This window comes from Alosa pseudoharengus, unplaced genomic scaffold (assembly GCF_046254945.1).
Source record: "Alosa pseudoharengus isolate Yale_2024_CS ecotype anadromous, Long Island Sound unplaced genomic scaffold, YU_APseudo_1.1 YU_APseudo_1.1_scf_23, whole genome shotgun sequence".
NCBI lineage: Eukaryota > Metazoa > Chordata > Actinopteri > Clupeiformes > Clupeidae > Alosa > Alosa pseudoharengus.
Genome location: NW_027468685.1, coordinates 8274536 through 8295549, shown reverse-complemented (window position 1 = coordinate 8295549; position 21014 = coordinate 8274536). Strand labels below are relative to the sequence as shown.

At 44.2% G+C, this 21014-nt stretch overlaps 1 protein-coding gene across 1 annotated transcript in view; it reads right to left on the bottom strand.

Annotated features, from left to right (window-relative positions):
• Positions 1-21014, bottom strand: part of snx27a (sorting nexin 27a) — a 42453-nt gene that overhangs the window by 16334 nt on the left and 5105 nt on the right. The window contains exons 2-7 of the mRNA XM_076301253.1: positions 16081-16312; positions 9415-9607; positions 8510-8574; positions 7651-7755; positions 7259-7337; positions 2214-2377 (exon numbers count right to left, since the gene is read on the bottom strand). Of these exons, the coding sequence (XP_076157368.1) occupies positions 2214-2377; positions 7259-7337; positions 7651-7755; positions 8510-8574; positions 9415-9607; positions 16081-16312 (838 nt within the window). The remainder of the gene's footprint in view (positions 1-2213; positions 2378-7258; positions 7338-7650; positions 7756-8509; positions 8575-9414; positions 9608-16080; positions 16313-21014) is intronic.

The following is a 21014-nucleotide window of genomic DNA, read 5'->3' as shown; positions in this document are numbered from 1 at the left end:
AGATCCATGAGAGGTATGAAGACTATCGGTCCAAACTTGTAATATTGAATTGCTAAGTGATTACAAATACTTCACGGGGATGTTGCACAATCACTATGTCATTATATAGACATCAAAGGACAGATAACAATACATGTTTGAAATTTGTTCTTCTTGCTCAGTCAGTAAATCAAAGTTGCTCACAACAGCAAGGTCACGTTCAATGCTTCGATAGCATTCATACTGAGAACGCAAGTCACTTTGGTTAAAAGCCTCGGCCAAAAGTAGCCACATTGTTCACGAATGTGGGCATATTAGAAGAGCTATTTGCATTCCAGGCATCAGCAGCATAGAAACATTCATGGAAGACAGGAACGTTGCACAATGTTGAACATCACAACATTTTAGTAGTGGTACGTGCTAGGCAGATAAGAACGTTGCACAATGTTGAACATCACATTTTAGTAGTGGTACGTGCTAGGCAGATAAGATCGTTGCACAATGTTGAACATCACAACATTTTAGTAGTGGTACGTGCTAGGCAGATAAGATCGTTGCACAATGTTGAACATCACAACATTTTAGTAGTGGTACGTGCTAGGCAGATAAGAACGTTGCACAATGTTGAACATCACATTTTAGTAGTGGTACGTGCTAGGCAGATAAGATCGTTGCACAATGTTGAACATCACAACATTTTAGTAGTGGTACGTGCTAGGCAGATAAGATCGTTGCACAATGTTGAACATCACAACATTTTAGTAGTGGTACGCGCTAGGCAGATAAGAACGTTGCACAAAGTTGAAGAATGTAACAACGTCACTTTGGCAGTGGGAGTGCGTCAAATGAAAATAAGAAAACCAAAAGCAAAAACGTGTGTGTGTGTGTGTGTGTGTGTGTGTGTGTGTGTGTGTGTCTAGCTCTGCTATTTTTAGCCTGCTGACAGTCACAGGTCTCTTTGTTCAGCTCAGCTGTAGACAAACGAAACAAAACCAGCCAAACCAGGCTCTCTCCTCTCCTCTTCTCCTCTCCTCTTCTCCTCTCTTCCCCTCTCCCCTCCTCTCCTCTCTTCCCCTCTCCTCTCCTCTTCTCCTCTCCTCTCTTCCCCTCACCCCTCCCCTCCCCTCTCCTCTCCTCCCCTCTCTTCTCTTCCCCTCTCCTCTCCTCTCTTCTCCTCTCTTCTCTTCTCTTCTCCTCTCGCCCCCCCCCCCCTCCACGTGTGCTGGCAGTATTTATGGTAACAACAGAAACACTCTGTGGTTCAGATCAAAGGCCCAGTTTGTAACCAGACCCATGGGAGCAGAGCGAAGGTGTTAAAACCTGGTTTCAGATACATCCGACTAACGTAAGTGTGGCAGCGTGCGGAAATGTAGATGTCGTGGTGTCACAGGGCTGTATGTTACCTTTTTTTTCCACATAGCACTGGTGCTACAGAGGTTAAAAGATTTGTAGCACCAGTCACAAAATCTGTAGCACTGGTATAAAACCTCTAAAATCAAGTCACAAATAGGGCAGTTCATCACAGTTCATCTAGGCCTACTGCAACTGGATTGATAAAAGGTCATGTAGTTGCAAACATCTCACCTGGCTACATTGTGTTTGAGATAAACAAAAGCTATCAGCAATGTTATTTGGCTGTTGTATTTTGTAAAAAAAAAACTAAAAAAAAAACAATCCCTGCCAGTTCCATGCAGTTTGACTTTCCAGCGGGTATCAGGAAGAGAAGTCATGCCATGGTAACTGAAGTGTTCCGATCGCGACGTGCAAAAATGGCAGAATACTGGTCTGTTTTTTTGTTTTTTTAACATACAGTACGCGCCGCTATCACATCTGGTGTAGACAGGTGTAGCCTCCCTGTCAGTGTCACACGCAGGTATTGTATTGCCACACGCAAAACTGTACCGCACCAGTGCTACGTTGGGAAATCATCCATTGTGTGTGAGTGAGTGTACAAACTGTGAGTTTGAGTGCGAGTGTGTGTGTGTAAGTGTTTGTACAAACTGTGAGTGAGTGTGTGTGTGTGTATGTGTGTGTGTGTGTGTGTGTGTGTGAGAGTGTGTAAGTGTGTGTGTGAGAGTGTGTGTGTGTGTGTGTGTGTGTGTGTGTGAGTGTAAGTGTGTGAGAGTGCGTGTGTGTGCGTGTGTGTGTGTGTGTGTGTGTGAGTGTAAGTGTATGAGAGTGTGTGTGTGTGTGAGTGAGTGTGAGTGTGAGTGTGTGTGTAAGTGTGTGTGTACCTGGTGAAAGCAGTAGTGCAGGGCGAGTGGGTTGTCCTGCAGCAGTTCCTCCTCCTGGATGCTGAAGAGCCACTTGCGGAGGGCCAGGCATGTGCCGGGCACCGCGGACGTCAGGTTCTGTACATACAGCTTATGGGGAAACTCATTAGGGGCCAGCTTACGCACTACAGAGAGAGAGAGAGAGAGAGGGAGAGAGATAGGGAGAGAGAGAGGGAGGGAGAGAGAGAGAGAGAGAGAGAGAGAGAGAGAGGGAGGGAGAGAGAGAGAGAGGGGGGCAGGGAGGGAGAGAGAGAGAGGGGGGGAGGGAGGGAGAGAGGGAGGGAGATACAGAGAGAGAGAGAGAGAGGGGGGGGGAGAGAGAGGGAGAGAGAGGGGGGAGGGGCAGAGGACAACAGAGAATACATAATGATAATGAGAGATAGAGTGGGAGAGAGAAAAAAGAGGGAGAGAGAGAAAAAAGAGGGAGATAGAGATGAAGAGAGAGCATAAGAGACAAAAGTAAATATGATAGACAAGCCTGATACATACAGGGACATGCCAATCTCCCCTACCTACAACACTATCTTGAATTTCCCCTTGGGGATCAATAAAGTATCTATCTACCTATCTATCTATCTATCTATCTCCATCTATTTGTCCACAACCCTTTCAGACAAATGTTGTACTGCAATCTGCAGTGTTTCCGCTAGATTTTTTTTTAACAGTGGCGGCAGGTTAGTATGAAAAAACTGGTCGGGTGTCACTGCCGGGATGTCTTTTTTTATTCTAGTAGCAAATCACACCATTTAGCCTAACGTGACTTGAGAGGGACATGATTCAGGAACTAAGACAGGCCCATCTTCTGTCTGACTCACGTCACGTTAACCCATGCCTTAAACCACATTGTCACTTGAACGCTTGAACATACCGGTAGTTCACGTTGACAATGGAGAAACGCTTAGCTTACTTCGTTTATGACAGAAATTAAGTTTTGTGCCAACACGCTATAAAAACACAACTCACAACACTGCCTTTATTTGGTGCAAATCTCCTTTGCTTTATAGTCCGCGATTCACATTAGGCCTACTAGGCAATCACCGCGAGTGCATACAAAATGTTTTGCAATTTACCTTCGTTACTACCAGCAGTCGTTGCTTTTTCACTGCGTCAATTCGCTATTGAGTGTGCATCTAATGTAACAGCGGTGTCTTCGCGGAGACATCCTCTCAGTTTCATTTTTGCTGTTGTTGCGAGCGAGCTTAGGCCTATAGACTACGATATGGGAAATATTTTATACGATCAGCTTCAGAAATGAATGGGTTTTCCTTGGCCTGTGCTACACCTTTCCAAGTTGTGCGAAAATTGTGGTTTTTGCGATGTTGACAAACATGCGTAGCACATGGAAGCTCTTGATAGCGCATGTCACTAACGTCTATAAAAACAATATATTTATGGAACAAAACTAGACAGGTACCTCGGATTAGCATTGCTGTTTATTCTTAAACTGCAATTTTCAGCAGCCAGTGGAGGGCATTTAGCCTACTATGCTTCCGGACAATATTTTGCGTCCCCCCTAATTCTGAAGCAGTGGCACTGCTAAATGAATAGGAAACACTGAGAAGAAATGTAATGCTTTAAATAGGCTACATCAGGGATTCCCAAACTGTGGTACGCGTACCCCTGGTGGTACGCGAGCTGCCACTAGGGGGTACGCGAGATGAAAAGGGCAATGGCGGAAAGGAGTTAAAAATGATTAATTAATTAATACTCTAATTAATTAATAAATAATACATGGGATGGGGGCAGACTAATGAAGGTGGAGATGAAGCGCAGGGTGATAAAAGAAAGAACGAGACAGAAAAGACTGCGCGAAGAAAGCAAAAGTATGATGAGGCATACAGTATAGTCCTAGGCTTCACGTGGATTGGGAGACAGACTGCCCAAAGCCACAGTGCGTAGTCTGCAGTGAGATGCTACCTAACCATTCTAATGTGGTTCTCCACACTGTTTTTTTTTTTAACGTGAGAGCTCATAGACCAGTTGTAGATTTTGATTATGTTATCATGTAGGGCGGCTAATTAAACAACGATGCCTGGAATGCGTCAATAGAATGTGTTACTTTTTTATGTGTTGGATGTTGGGGGTATGCGAGCCGAGTCAGGATGTAGAAGGTGGTCCGCGGGGAAAAAAGTTTGGGAACCGCTGGGCTACATCAATACAATATATAATATGTGAACTAAAACTGGACGGGCCATAATAACCTCTGACTAATTTAGGCTACTTATTGTTAAATTGCAATGTGAGCAGCAGCCAGCAGGGGAGGATACGTCGCAGGATTATTTAAAAAGCAAATGTGCGTCTGCCCTGATTCTGATACCTTCGTGGAGCGTAAACATAGTTTAAGAAGGATGTACGAGCTGCCATCACGTCTGGTGTAGCTAGTTCCATTGATTATAGTGGAAGCTGATTGTTGCAGCATACGCTCCAGTTATGTGCCTGATGTAGCCTCCCTGTTAAATCCCATTTTTTAAAGAGAGCATAAAGTGGATAAAGTGGAGAGAGAGAGAGAGAGAGAGAGAGTGAGAGTGAGTGAGTGAGAGGAGTGACCACTGAGCAACGTGCGTAAATGTTTATGTATATGTAGGTTTGTTTACTTTTTTGTAATTATTATTATTTCTGTGAACGCTTTGGCAATGCATCATATGATTTGTCGTGCTAATAAAGCATATTTGAGAGAGAGAATGAGAGTGAGAGAGAGAGAGACAGAGCGAGAGAGAGAGACAGAGAGAGAGAGAGTGAGAATGAGAGAGAGTGAGAGAGAGAGTGAGAGTGAGAATGAGAGAGAGAGAGAGGGAGAGAGAGACAGAGAGTGAGAGAGACAGAGACAGAGAGAGAGAGAGATTTCTCCCCAGTATCTGACTGGCTGGCTGTCTATATAGTGTGTGCTGGGGCAGTGATGTTGGTTGGGCACTAGAGGGTGATTTAGCGTAGCGATGGCAGATGAAGAGGCTAACCGCAGCAGCGCTGCTGAGATGCTGAGATGCTTCAGCACAGCTGGAGCCACAGAGTCCACAGCAGTCAGCAGCAGCAGCACCTGGAGCAGCCAGCTGCATCCCAGCATCTGCCAAATGAGTAATAGCCCAGACTACTGGGGGGTGGGGGGTGGGGACGGCACTGTTAAGAGATGTAAAGGGAGGTTTTGGGGGTGGGAGTTTGTGTGTGTGTGTGTGTGTGTGTGTGTGTGTGTGTGTGTGTGGGGGGGGGGGGGGGTTGCGGCACTGTAAAGGCTGTTTAATGCTTCTGCGTTGAATCGATAGCATAGCCTCTGAGTAGCCACGTACCCCCCCCACCCCCTCCTCAAGCCCTACGCTGTCGCCTGGCGTGCACCTCCAATAAATTCTAACTTTGTGTCGAGGCGGAGCAGACAGATTGGGATTTGGTCAATTCGCGCTGTGTGTTGATAGCCTACTGTGGGTAGTAGCAACATGCTAGTTTACTGACATAAGTTTTGCAAATAAACTCATATTTTGACATATTTGACATATATAAACAGACATATTTTGGTTACACTTGGTTGCGGCACTGAGATATAAAGGGTTATAATTAAGAGATATAAAGGAGGGTTTGGGAGCGGGGGCTGCACCCCACCCCTGAGGGGCCATCTTTGGGTTTGAGAAGAGCCAGTGGAGGGAGAGTAAGTACGACTGAGAAATGGCGACAGCAGAGCGGTGTTGTGTTGAGATTAGGCAAACAGCAAAAATCTGTTCCACTTTTGGTTTAGTTTATTGTTAACAAACAAGCTTTCTTTGAACGTTCCTCTGAAATCATTTCATATTGTTGTCAAATTGTTAAAATGGCTACTCCTGAGTCCAGCGACCATGTTTGTTTGCAGGACTACCTTCTCAGACGGTTTGTGTGTGTATGTAAATGTTTGCAGGCAAACAAGTTTTTTTTTTTTTTAGAAGATTCTTCTGAACACATTGAAAATTGTTAAAATGCCAACTCCCACGTCCAGCGACCATGTTTGTTTGCAGAGAACTACCCTCTCAGATGGTTTGTTTGTGTGTATATGAAAATGTTCACAGTGAACTCAAAGCTGTCGAAATACATTTGCTTTTGCTTGTTATTTTGAACACACACCAGGGAGGTATTCCAAGTACCTGGTTTGGTGATAAACCTGGGTAAGTTAACTCAGAGTAAGTGGTAATCCTCCTAATAGAAGATCTGTAGGGCTTCATTCTCCTAACAAAACAATGCCATAGGGCTCTTGTTGTAGGAGGTTCACCACTTACTCGGAGTTAACTAACCCAGGTTTGTCACTAAACCATGTACTTGGAATACCCCCCAGGTATTTCAGGATTCGCAAACATTTGAAATATGACACTGAAAAACACCCTAAAGCAAACAATCAATAAGAATGTCATTTCCCCCCTTTACAAATTCTCATGAAATAATCAGCCGAAACGTGGAGGGAGTCAGCTTTAATGTACTTGTACTATTTTGGATTAATTTATTGTTATTGGTAGCCACCAGGACAGCTTAATATCAGGATATAAAACTAGACATGTGGTAAATTAATATTGTCTCCAAATTTGTTTTTGGCAATCGAGAGTCAGAGAATACAGTGCATTCACACTAGACTGCTGGGTCCAGATCAGAGTTCGTTTGGATCGATGGTTCGGTGATTTTTGGTAATTTGAACGCAGTAGGGTAAAAAGAAGCTAGTGTTTATGACATAAACGAACCCAGCTCCGCACACAAATATGTAATGTGAACAGAGACCAGCTGGGTCAGGGCTAGGGGGGAGTAATTGCACTCGGATACGGTCCAGTTAAACGGACCCAGTGTGAATACGCCCTTAGAGACTACATTTACACATATAGAGACTACATTTACACATATAGAGACTATACATTTACACATATAGAGACTACATTTACACATATAGAGACTACATTTACACATATAGGGTCATATATACACACACTAAAGGGGCACTATTCTGACAACAGGTACAATGATTTTCTGAACCGTATCTTTAAATGTGCTACTGAACTACCACTCACCAAAAGTATGGTTGATGACCTCAAAGAGGGCAAAGTAGCTGGCCATGATGCTGTCCATGCCCACCTTCATCACCAGTGCCTGAAGAAGAGAAGGAGTGCTATTGGCCGATATGATTCTCACATAATAAAGACGGTAAGTACCATTGGCCGATATGATTCTCACATAATAAAGACGATAAGTACTATTGGCCGATATGATTCTCACATAATAAAGACGATAAGTACTATTGGCCGATTGGATTCTCACATAATAAAGACGATAAGTACTATTGGCCGATATGATTCTCACATAATAAAGACCATTAGTACTATTGGCCGATATGATGTGCTGGTCACATAATAAGTGTCAGCGTGTGATTAGACGATGTGTGTGTGTGTTCTGTACTCTTTACCTGGTACACCTGGTCAGTTGTGCTGTTCTTGCGCACCCGAACGGAGATGGTTGTCTTATCTGGCAAGGCAATACGCAACTCCACATCTGCCACGCCGTTGTAGTTCTACAGCAAACATGCACACACACACAAACACACACACAGGGAAGATGTAGGCTTTTTCAATATCAGGCAAAATTAGGCACTTAAAATGTAGACTTTTCAACTTTATTTGAAACTATTATTTTTAGTTAATATAAGTCGCTTTGGACAAAATCGCCTGCTAAATCCCATAACCATAAACATAAGGCGTGTTCCTTTATCATGAGCTGTTGATAAGTTGCTAGCCCTTTGTGACATGGGAAATGGAAAAAGTTGAGCAAAACAAAAACAGGTTTCGAACAGATCAAACTGACAACATGCCCACTGTTTAATGGTGGTAGAACTCATGACTGGGACATGACTCTCTCTCTGACACTGACACTGACACTGACGATGGCTTAGGCCGAAACGCGTCTGTGGACATGGCATTAATAAATAAGTAAAGAGAAAAAACTTGAGAGTGCGGTTTTTCTACTCCGACTTGTCACTTTAGAACTCACACCCGAAATTGCTGTGAGATTTGAAGTTGAGCGCGTCTGCTCTGTCTCTGTCTCTCTCTCTCTCTCTCCCTGTCTCTCTCTCCTGTCTCTCTCTCTCTATAGCATCTGTTGGCTCACATGCGTTAGACACCGGGTTTCACTCGTGCATTGGCCTCACGCTGCCATACACACATTTGATGAGTGTGGCCGATAATTGAGCTAGCGCTAGCCGCACAGCGAGGGGAGACAGACGCCGCAGGGTGGCATCAAGTCCCGACTGCGGCTTGGCCACATCTTACCTCATCCGATTCAGTCAGGAACTCCTGCATGATATCGCACTCGCCGATCACCCGCACGGAACACACTAAAGAGAGGAAGAGAAAGAGAGGGAGAGAGAGAGAGAGAGAGACAGATGTCAGATGTCTATCTGAGTGTCAGGTGTCTATCTGAGGCACTTAATCTGGCATCTTATCTGGTTTTCTGATAGCACATGTCACTGTGTGTGCAGGACAGGCTAGCTGGAAATGTTACTGTGTTCATAGCAATTTTATGTTAATTCACACCCTGGGTTCCTCTTTCACACCATGGGTTCCTCTCCTCTTTTTGATTTCTTTCATTTATTCACACTCTTCTTTCACTTCTTTCACATTTAGTCTTTTTTTGCCATCATTAATTTATTCTTTATTTCTGTCTGCTTTCATTCATTCTTTCATTTTCATCCTTCTTTCTTTTCCCTCTTTCATTCCTTTCCTCCCTCTCTCACTCACTCCTTCATCTAGCCACCTTCATTTTTCTTTTTGCGGTCATTCATCATTTCCTTCTGCTTTCATTCATTCATGCATTCCTACATTCATTCCATCTTTCTCTTTCTTCCGTTCCCACCATCCGGTCATTTCTTTCTTTCATTATCTCCTCATTCATCCCTCCATCTCACCCTCCCCCGGCCTCTCTCCCTGTACTCTTCCAGGCCCTCTCCTCGGTGTGTGTTCAGCTGATGATTGAGACATGCACGCACGCACACAAATGCGCAAACACACACCGTGATGTTTGAGACACGCACGCAAACACACAGACACACACACACACACACACACAAACGTGCAAACACACACGCAAACAACCGCAAAAAACCTCTCTCATACACACGTGTGCACACACGCAAACAACCACAAAAACCTGCAAACACACGCAAACACACACGCACCTCTCTCCAGGTACTCCTCCAGACCTCTCCTGCGTGCGTCGAGCTGCTGCTCGGACAGGGAGAAGGGCCACTTGCCGGGCAGCTTGGGGAAGTTGAAGTTGCTGAACTCCCTCTTGAGGTTCTGGTGCAGGATGGCAAACTCACGGTAGCGCTTGGAGCACAGCTGCCTGCCCGACATGTACACATTATATACCTGCACAGCGCGGCAGCAGAGAGACGGAGAAAGAGAACGGGAATTAGTTACTGTGTGAGACAGAGAAAGAGAGAAAGATATCTTGTGTCATGATTATATGCAGATTACCAAATACAGAGTACCGGTACAGAATACAAAACACCAATGACTGAAAGGGCCTGCTTGGTATCCTTAGTGAAATGCTCTTGAGAGCTGCTCTGTTGCTGATGTTTTTTGCCCACAAAGGTCGCTTTGTTGGTGATTTTGTTTTTCATGGTAAATAGGCTTGGTTGTGGATTGACCGCCGTGGGAAATCCCCTACCTATAGCACTTTAGAAATTTAACATCTCTCCTATGTATATCTGAAATAAATACCAGCATTGAGTACACTCTGCAGTTCAAATGTAAAACGGCAATGTGTAGGATTACAATGTTTAGATATGATTAACGGCATAGTGTATTATATTAGCAATATGTATAATATTACATTATTTTGTGCAATGTTGATGGACACTTTTGTTCCTCTTAAAATACTAAATATCATTTCTGCTTTTTAGCAGTCTTTGGAATTCACCTTATGGCAAGTTCTGAAGTCAAAGGTAGATTTGAGGTTGACCTGTCTAGTAATATATCTTTGCAATGTTTACTTCATACAAAGGTGGCTAATAAAAACAAGTTCCAACACTAAATTAATAACCAACTATGTTAAGAGAGAGACAGGGAGAGAGACGCAGAGGTAGTAAGACACACACACACACACACACACACACACACACACACACACACACACACACACACACACACACACACACACACACACACACACACACACACACACACACACACACACACACACACACACACACACACACACACACACACACACACACACACACACACACACACACACACATATATATATAAAACAAGAAAGAGAGAGAGAGAGAGAGAGAGAATGGGGATAAGGCACAAAGAGAGACAGAGAGAGAGAACGAGAGAGAGAGAAAGAGGATAAGACACAAAGAGAGAAAGAAAAAGAAAAGAGAGAAAGTAAAAGAAAAAAGAAAGAGAAAACAAGAGAGACGCTAGCAGTGACACACGCTGATCTGAGAGGTGACTCATCCACAGAGGTAGGTCACTGCTGCAGGTGTTGCTCTTTATCAGAACCCCGCCGTCCATCTTCAGCTGCAAAGCTCTCTCACAATTTAAATCCACAGAAATGGCACATCGAGGAGGCCAGCTAAGCTGCATGGACTTCACAAAAAAGGTTGCCTTGTAAACCTTGCCTTGTAAAGGTTGCAGCCTATGCATATGATTCAAGCTTCTTAATTAAACCAGGGGAAATTATGCTAAAAAGTTCAAAAAGAGCTACATATCTGCAATTAGCCTTCTTCGAGCGTGAATCAGTGAAGGTAAATGAAACTCATTAGAGGATGTAAAGCTGGGGAATGAAAAGCACCTCAACTGAAGTGGAGCTTTAAGGGCAGAGTGCTTCGGTGAGTCATAAGCACATTTTTGTCCTACGGACTTTATGTTATACCACTTTAATGAGGTTCGCCGTAACACCGTAAGTAATCTGATATACGTGAGTCCAGCAAGGGGATTTCACAGCATAGAAGCAAACGCAGAGGGAAGTAGTAGTCTAATGTTGCAGAACTGAAAGCTGGGGGGGGAAGGTGTTAATGAAGGGCTACACTGTACATCTAATGCCTACAGTTATTGCATTAGATGAACAACAGATCCCTCTGAATTAAATACATGGGGACTTATTATGACGACAGTGACGTCATGAGACTGCGGAGTCAAAACTCAAAAAAGGCACTGTTAACCAATTTAAAGTCACTTTCACTCACTGCAATTATCTTTGTAAAACATTGAATAAATAAAAAATTCATGATAAGTCAGTCCCCCTCACCAAAGGAAGTGATACTGTAAGATATCTCGATTTTACTTTATTTATTTGCAACTCGGAATACATGACCACAAAATGGGTGCAAATTGTCCATATGACCAACACAGGGATAGCCAAATTGTCCATATGACCAAATCCCTAGGAGGAGACGCAGAGCCAAAACTGATAAAGCCCTGACGACAATAAAGCCCTGACCCACTTACCGCGAACAGAGAATGCAGCGCTTCCACCACACGAAGAATAACTCTGGTATTACCATAGAATTAAAAAGAGCTCCACAAGAGCACCCTGAAAGCTGACCCTTGCTTTGATGAAATGGTGACGCCTCAACAAGTGTGTCAACAAGTGAGAATGCGAGCTGATGATGGAGGAGCTTGAGTGTCGGGCCTTGCGCAAGTGCTCAGAGAGAACACTTCAGGTCTTGATTATACTCGCTTGTTGGCGTGCACACAGAAAGCTGGGGACAGCATGGACCTGTGGTTGTTCTTATTATAGTTTCTAGTCCACTTGGAGTCCATCCATGTGCAGTTGGTGGCCTTGTGGCGTTGTGGAGTATGACTCTGCAAGGTCACAAAACATTGGAAAGCGCACAAATGTCCGCACAGTCATGTGCCTGTGATGATGAAATTGTTATCACTCGGATCCTTGCAATACATATCCGCAATAGGGGTATAAGGGTGAAGGTATTTGTACTGAGCGTGAGAGTTCAAGAGTGCAGCACGCACATCCAAGTAGTTGAGTACTGGGTCCTGGATAGGAAGGCACAAGCAAGTAGAAGAACGTTGAGTCCGCACACCAAAATCTGCTCGTTAGCGTTTTTTTATTTGTAGGCTATATCACCACATGTGACGGTTTCGGGCCCCAGCCCTTCATCAGACAGACATTTGTACTGAGCCACTCACAGGAACGTTAGGTTCAACACAGATGTGTACCGAATGTACCGAATGTAGTGTTAAAGGTTGTATCAGCGATAGCGGGGATATGTCACTTCTGTTGATGTTTAAACAAAACAGAAAGCTAGCTCGCTACTCCCTCCCCCTCCCTCCCGTGCAATTGAAACTCTCCTAAACGCACATCTCGTCGGTTATTGGTTGAAACACTTTATTTTGCTTTTAAGTGGTTGCCAACCCCTGGTGTTTTTGTGTACAGATCTCGGAGCCTAGGATGCCTACAGGGACACATTTTTTTGACGGCCTGCTTATGGGGCAGACAGCTAGTGGATCGTTAGATGAATGAAGCGGAAGATTAGATGAATGTGATAATTTATGTTTGGGTCTTTTTTGGGCCTGAAATTGCTGATACAACCTTTAAACAGTAATCAACAGTAGGCTTTTTTTGTGTGTGGACCATGTTTCAAAGTTGAGTTTCCACACAAACATGTTAAGTGCCGGACCATATGTCAGTTTAGCTAATTATAGCTATAACATTTGACATCTTTTCAAAATAATATTCCAGCTTATATCTGTTGAGCATAAGCAAGATTTACTGTACCGAAAATGAACCAAACTGATTTCAAGACCAAGGAACGTACTAGATCATGATTTTTGTGTACCATTACACACCTAATCTGCACTATACTGTAGCTCACTTTGGATGTAAAATAACATAACCTAAATGCACGTATGCAGGTGCAGCTTTGGATAGAAGAGTCAGCTTAATGATAATCGTTTGTTTGTGTGTGTGTGTGTGTATGTGTGTGTAAATCCCCTTCCTACCACATCTGGACACTGTGAATCTATTGTCGATGTTAAAATTCTACATCTCTTCAGTCTGTTCGATGTCTTTTCACTAGGCTTGGGTATCGAATATCGAGTATTGGTTGGAACCGGGACTATCTTTGCGATTTTCCCGGAATCGTTCAAAAGTTTAAATTTCGATTCCTAGTTTCGATTCCCAGTCCGCCGACCTGAAGAAGAAACGGCTGAACACCAACGAAGAAGCGCATAGTTCATAGAATTAAAATTCATGAAGAAGGTCAGACTATTTCATTCAGAAAGCAGGGTTCCCGCGGATCCTTAAATAGTCTTAAATACAACTGAATTTTCGAAAGAGAGGTACTAAATGTGCTATGGGACCGCCAGCGAGTGCAAGAGAGCGAGTGATGTCTCAATCCAGTTTTGTGTATTTAAAACGCAATTGTATAAGTGATTAAGCTATTAGGCTACGGGAAGAAGTGTAGTGGTTGCAGAGTGAAGATGTTTTTCACGGGTGTGGTTAAAGGAGTGAAAACAGTAATAATACAGTAGGCCTATGTACAAAATAATATGCCTGACGTTTTCGTGGTGTAGCTGAGGCCAGAGAGATATAGGCTACAGGTAGCCTACGTGGAATGAGGAAGCCTACGGTAGAATGAGCAAGAGAAAGAAAGAGCGATAGGTTGGCCATACGTTCGAATTTAGGCCGGACATATGGATTTTAAAAGCCCTGCCCGGCGTCCGGCGCAGCCTCAAGCCGGACGCTCATTTGTTCTCCTTTTTTGAGTTGCGCTTGGCATCTAAAAGCGTTGCTCGGACGCAGCATCGTTTCACAAACTATGGACGCGAAGACTGCTATAGTCAAATTATGTGCAGTGCTTCGCAATCAGGAGGAAATACTGTAAGTTGATCTGTTTGCATCTTTCCAGCGTGTGTTGCTGGCCTAGCCTAGGGAAGAAAATATCTGTCTAAGTTATAATAGCCTACCTGTAATATCTGCCAGCAGCTTGCTTGCCAGCGTTTCCCAGTAGGCTAGGCCTACTTCGCAAAAGTTGTGAACTATAACCGCATATTTATTGAATGTCGGCGACTGGCTACATAAAAAAAAAAAAACGTGTGTTCATAATACGTGCGTGCTTGAGATGAAATCAGCGGTTTTCAGCAGGATCATGCGAGGAGGACCTGTCTCTTAATTAATTTAAAACAAGTCAATGGTTTTACAATGTTTCAGTCAAGCTTTGGTCGGTTTAGATACAACTGGTATGCAAAATGTAAAGTAGTGGATTAACTTTAATTTGCTGTGCTGCATATTGGACAATAGATGCACATAGTAAATTATATAAAGTAGGCTTATTAAAATATGTAAATAGCTTAGTCTAACTTTGAAAAAAATATTGAAGGGAATCCAGTCCAGTGCACATGTCTTTGGCAAGTAGCCTAGGCTACTACAGACACAGGTGAAGAACAGTCAGCTTCAGCAGTAAGCAAAACCAAATATGTACAGCCAGCTTCAAAAGCAAGCAGCCCAGACCCTAAAATTATTTTTCTTTTGCCATATAATATATTTAGTAACTTCTGTAGACATCCAAAATGGGGTGGGGGTTAAAATTAGTAGGAAAAAAAAAACTATTGCATAAACAGTCATATATATCTTTTTGCTGTGCAGTCTTAAGTTTCATTTAGATGTCTTGAAAAGGTCTTAAAAGTCTTTAAATTTGCACTTGGAAAATGTACCCTGAGAAAGACCGTTGGTTAGCTAGCTCATTTAAAATATCCTAAACTTTTTTTGACCCAGCCTCTTAAAAAAATCGGAATCGAGAATCGCTAGGAACCGGAATCGAAATAAGAAATCGGAATTGGAATCGGAATCGTTCAAATTCAAACGATACCCAACCCTACTTTTCACTGCTCATTTAGTTATTTTCCCTCTCCGTAAATTGGATCTGTAAATCATATGCAAAGTACCCTTGGGTGTCCTAAAAGGTGCTATAAAATAAAGAGTCTTAATTCGGCTACTGTTTCAAGATAGTGGAATTTTGGCCTTTGGTCTGGACGGAGGTCTACTCTCTTTGTCCACACCATTCGTTTTTTTTTTTTTTATCTTGTTTTGTTACATCTGCGTCTCTCATCTACACTACTTGAGCTCCTGAAACAGAATCATTTGAATAAGTTGAAACGCTGTCGGCCCCATTTTCAAAAAAACACTACTAGCCTGCCAGCGATGAATGCACAATGGAGAACGAAGTACAAGCTTTTCTAGGCTTATTTGCTGTATTTGTTAGCATCTGTATTGCAGTCAAATTCTGAATAAATTCGTTAAATTAAAATAAATGCATGAACGGTCACATGATTTGTGTAAATCTGGGTTTCAAGGGTCCAGCGTGGACAAAAGGCGGTCTCAGTTCCGGAATTGTAAACGTACATCTGGACAGAGATCGTATTAGTTTTAAAACAAAAACAGAACAGTGTGCATGTTAGAGAGTTGTAAAGTTGTAATAACTAGTCATTACAACAAGTCCTAACTAGATGCGATGCGAGTGAACATTAGCGTTAACATTAAATCAGTTTAATGACATTGTTTTCAATTGGAATATCCTGACAGTACGTGACGCGAAGCAATGCTATGCAGCGCGATACAACACAAAGTTTTAAGCAGAAATTTTATCGGACACCCCGTTTCTATTACCTTCTTTTCTGTTGCTTGCGTTGCTCTGCTATTTTGAATGAGAAATATGACTCAATAGAAGGGCACATTTAACGGATTCAGTGTAGACAAAGAGCATTTAATGCTACAAGACAGTCGCTTGCTTGGATGCTGTCGGGATACCATGCTAGTTACTATTATTATGAGCTGTAAATTCAGTGTTGTGGCTCTGTGCGACACTCACCACAAACCTCTCGGTATGCTGCTCCACATGTTTGTAGGAGGGAATGGAGATGGGCACGGCCTGCCGGTCGCTGTAGTCGTAGCTGGGGGGGGTGCCCCCCTCCTCGCCGGGCTCCAGCCCCTCGACCTCATGGGCCGGCACCGACAGCACGGCCAGAACCAGCTCGCGCTCACCCGCCCGGATCAGGTCCACCACCTGCTTGTGTGTCGCCCCCTCAACGCTCACGCCATTCCTGAGGGAGAGAGAGAGAGAAAAATATGGTAGAGAGAGAGAGATATGGGAGAGAGAGAGATATGGAAGAGAGAGAGAGATATGGGAGAGAGAAAGAGAGATATGGGAGAGAGAAAGAGAGATATGGGAGAGAGAGAGAGGTGGGAAAGAGGAAGGAGGGAAACAGTACAAAAACTGTTAAATTCTTGTGAAATGATGAGTGAGTGAGAGAGAGAGAGGAAATTTCAGGTTTTTCCACGCGTACACAAAACTGGTAGTTGACACCTTCATACCATCAACACCACTGAGAAACATTCAGATTCTTCCCAACAGTTCCTCCAGCCTCAGATTTAAAGAAAACAAGCCCCTCTACATTTTATTCACGAAAACAGCATGTCCATCATCTTCAAACTCACAACCCCCAACTCCCCAAATGCCATAATGTGAGTTTATGTGATAACACAGACACAGCACAGAGAGAGAAGTGGGGGTGGGGTGGGGTGGGGTAATATGGGGTGGGGGGGGAGGGTTGGGGGGGGGGGGGGGGGGGGCAGCAGGAATAAAAGCAGAAAAAGAAAGCGAGCCTCAAGAGGGAAAAGGACAGAGATGGAGGAACACTGGAGAAGAGGCAAGGCAGAGAAGTGAAAACTGCAAAGAGGACGAAAAGGAGAGGGAGGTTTGTTTATTTTCAAAAAGCAACTTTGCTAATTATAGGTCTTCACTGGCAGGGATTACTATTAAGTCTTAAAAAGTAATAGCAAGATTAAAGCTCACTGTTGCTTGCCACATTGTTGCTGTTGGGTCATGTGTTTAGATATTGACACTATTACTTTCAATTGACCTTACCTAGATAGACAGAACATATCAAGAAAGAAGGACAGAGAAAGAAAGAAAGAAAGAAAGAGATATAATGAGTGGAAGAGAGAGAAAGGAGAGGGCCGTGGCATTGTTGGCCCTTTCAAAACTGAGGTGGGTTGGCGTGGAGAGGAACGGCTGCCATATGCCACCGCCTCGCCATCATCACTTATTCATCGGACGAGACGAGTGGAAAATCATGATGTGTGTGGCCACTGTGACTGAGAGACAAGGGGGGGGGGGGGAGAGATAAAGAGAGAGAAGGAGTGAGGGACAGAGTGTAGGAGACAGAGAGAGTGGGAGAGCCAGAGAAGGGTAGAGACAGAAAGAAAAGAAAGAAGGAAAGAAAGAAAGAAAGAAAGAAAGAAAAAAGAGTGTGAGAGGAGAAGAGGGGACAGTAAGGCCACTGGCCCTCTGGCCTCATATAACTCATGAATGAACATGATGTGAGGGAGACAAACACAGCTAGGTACACCCACACACTGTACACAAACCGTTCACACACACACACACACATACTGTACACTACCCTCCCCCCCCCCGACACACACATACCCTCAAAACAGCTAGGTACACCCACATACTGTGCTGTACACTACCCACACACATACATAATGTACACTACCCACATACACACACAACTACACCCACATAAACGAACCCTAACAGTGTGCGAGTCCCTCACACTGCAAGATGGACATGCCACATACACCCTCAGCACAGTCAGGCACCCCCACCTTATCCATATACCCCACCCTCAACACAGCCAGGCACCCCCACATACTGTACTACCCCCACCTTACACATACACCCCACCCTCAACCCAGCCAGGCACCCCACATACTGTAAACTAACCCCACCTAACACTGCAGGGTGGACTGACTGCTGTGAGTGTCCATTACTATATCCACCTATTATACAAGAAAGACAAGAAGTAAACTACTTAAAGCAGTGTTTCTCAAACTTTTTCAGACCAAGGACCACTTAATCAATAAAAAAAGCCTCACGGACCACCTAGCTAAAAATAAATAAATAAATTAGACCTACTTCAATAGTAAATTACACAATAGGCCTACTCACTGAACCACTTTGATTGTATTATTGTGTCAGAGAATTCATATGATTTAAACTGGCATGGCTTACATAGGCAGTGTTGCAGAAATGTTTGGATTTACATACAAGTTGGTTCAATATTGCAAACAACTCATCTATATTATATTTTACCACGTCTGCTCGCGGACCACTTGGGAGATAATAGCTTGCGGACCACCAGTGGTCCCCGGACCACACTTTGAGAAACACTGACTTAAAGCGATGGTTCGGAGTAATTTCACCCTAGGGTCCTTTGCACCATGACCCCGAGCCAAACACCCTCCCAGAACCTGTTTTCCCTTGGTCGAACCCTGGTCGAGTAGCGCTGTCAGAAACTAATGAGTTTCTGCAGTCGTAATGGTACCAACTTTTATCTCGTAAATTACCACACTAATAATGCCCTGAATGGTATGAAACTTCTACAGTAGTACAACTATGTTCTTTACTCATAAAACGAGGCATTGCAAAGTTTGTAAATACACCAGGAGTTTTTTTAAATAACACTTGCCTGATGGATGCTACTATACCGCTGCGTCAACGTTACTTCCGTGATTTGGGAAAAGCCCGTAAAAGTCCTGGCAGGAAGCAATTACATCAACGTTTTTTGGTATATCCAGTTTTTAATATTTTTTTTTCGAAGTGTTTACAACTTAGTGTTAACTAATAATTGTTGCAAACTGGTACTACGAACAAAATATTATTGCATTCCTGGATCTACATCCTTATGCATGCTTCCTGCCAGGACTTTTACGGGCTTTTCCCAAATCACGAAGTAACGTCGACGCAGCGGTATATTAGCATTGGCAGTGGAATGAGATCACACACGTTTACCAACTTGCCTCATCAAGCCTTAGAGCCTCAGTTCCTCTTTCACTCAGCTGATGAGCTGGTTAATGTGTCACACTCATACCCCCCCCCTCACCACCACCACAACCACCACCAACACCACCTCCACCGCCACACATGTCATATGAGGCTCTGTGGAATTGACGGAGAGAAACAGGGTCAACAAGTGTAGAGGAGAAAGAGAGAGAACAAGTATACTGATCAGCAGAAAAGAGAGTATGGTCACAGAGTTAGGAGTTAATGAATCGGGGGTGTGTGTGGGGTGGAGGGGTGGTGCAAGAAAAACAGAGTGGAAGAGAGAAATCTTGCAGTCCAGACAAATGGGAGGAGGAGGAGGAGTGAATAAGATAGATTGAAAGAAAGAAAGAAGAAAAAACAGCAGAGAAAGAGAGACCTTGCACTCTAAAGGTGTGTGGTGAGTAAAAGTGAGCAGTAAGCAAAGCAACGGAACACCACTGCTGCAACATCAGCACATTTCACACACACGCACGCACGCACGCACGCACGCACGCACGCACGCACGCACGCACGCACGCACGCACGCACGCACGCACGCACGCACGCACGCACGCACGCACGCACGCACGCACGCACGCACGCACGCACGCACGCACGCACGCACGCACGCACGCACGCACGCACGCACGCACGCACGCACGCACGCACGCACGCACGCACGCACGCACGCACGCACGCACGCACGCACGCACGCACGCACGCACGCACGCACGCACGCACGCACGCACGCACGCACGCACGCACGCACGCACGCACGCACGCACGCACGCACGCACGCACGCACGCACACACACACACACACACACACACACACACACACACACACACACACACACACACACACACACACAAACACACTTCACTCTCACTTCCTGCTCTGAGCTGGATGCCTGTGACAGGAGGCCCAGGCTCTGGGCTAGTAACCTGCCAATCACCTGAGCCTAGGGCAGCTACCTTCCAGCACAACTGGGGAGGCAAGGAGGAAGTATGCTCAATATTGACAAAGTCATATGGAAACTAATGTGCGCGCGTGTGTGTATGTGGGAGTGCTAGAGCGTGTGTTTCATATAGAGAGTTTGAGTGTCTGTGTTGTGAAATGCCATCTAATATATGTGTGTGTGTGTGTGAGAGAATTTTTGATGTGTGCAAGCTAGAGAGTGTGTTTAGAATGTGAGTGTGTGTGAGAGGGAGAGTGTATGTGTGCAAGAGTGTGTGTTTTGTATGTGAGCGTGTGTTTCATGTGTGTGTGCTAGACTGTGTGTTAAAGCGATGGTTCGGAGTAATTTCACTCTAGGGTCCTTTGCACCATCACCCCGGGCCAAACACCCTCCCAGAACCTGTTTTCCCTTGGTCGAAGTGGTGGAGTAGCGCTGTCAGAAACGAATGAGTTTCTGCAGACGTAATGGAACGTACATTGCAGGATACAAAGAACTTTTGAGATTGCAATTTTCAGCTCTAATTACAAATGCTTTGCTTATGCATAGTAGCCTGGCTAGCGCCACCACTTCTCAATGAGACGTGGTCTGGGAACCAAGCGTTCATTTTCTCGTATTTGAAAAAAATGCCCAGATCCGTTTATTGGGTGCCACGGATGTCTATCAAATGTGTCTGTGCATAGCTCATCATTGTCTTGCTTTCTCCCTTGTTCTGTGATTGGTCTCCTATCTCAGGCGAAAATTTGCTCCATGGTCTCCAGGCTGCCTTAGCAGCGTGAATCAAATCGCGCGCAAGGCAGCATGGGAACACCCAGGCTATATGCATAGGGCATTTGCATATATTTCAGTGGACATTTAAACACATTCCCATGGAACATGTTCATCCCCATGAAACTTGGGTTTTTTAATGCTGTTTTATGTTTATGTCATCAGCTTTGTAATCACTTTGATGGTTAAATGGCTCATTACAGGGTGAAT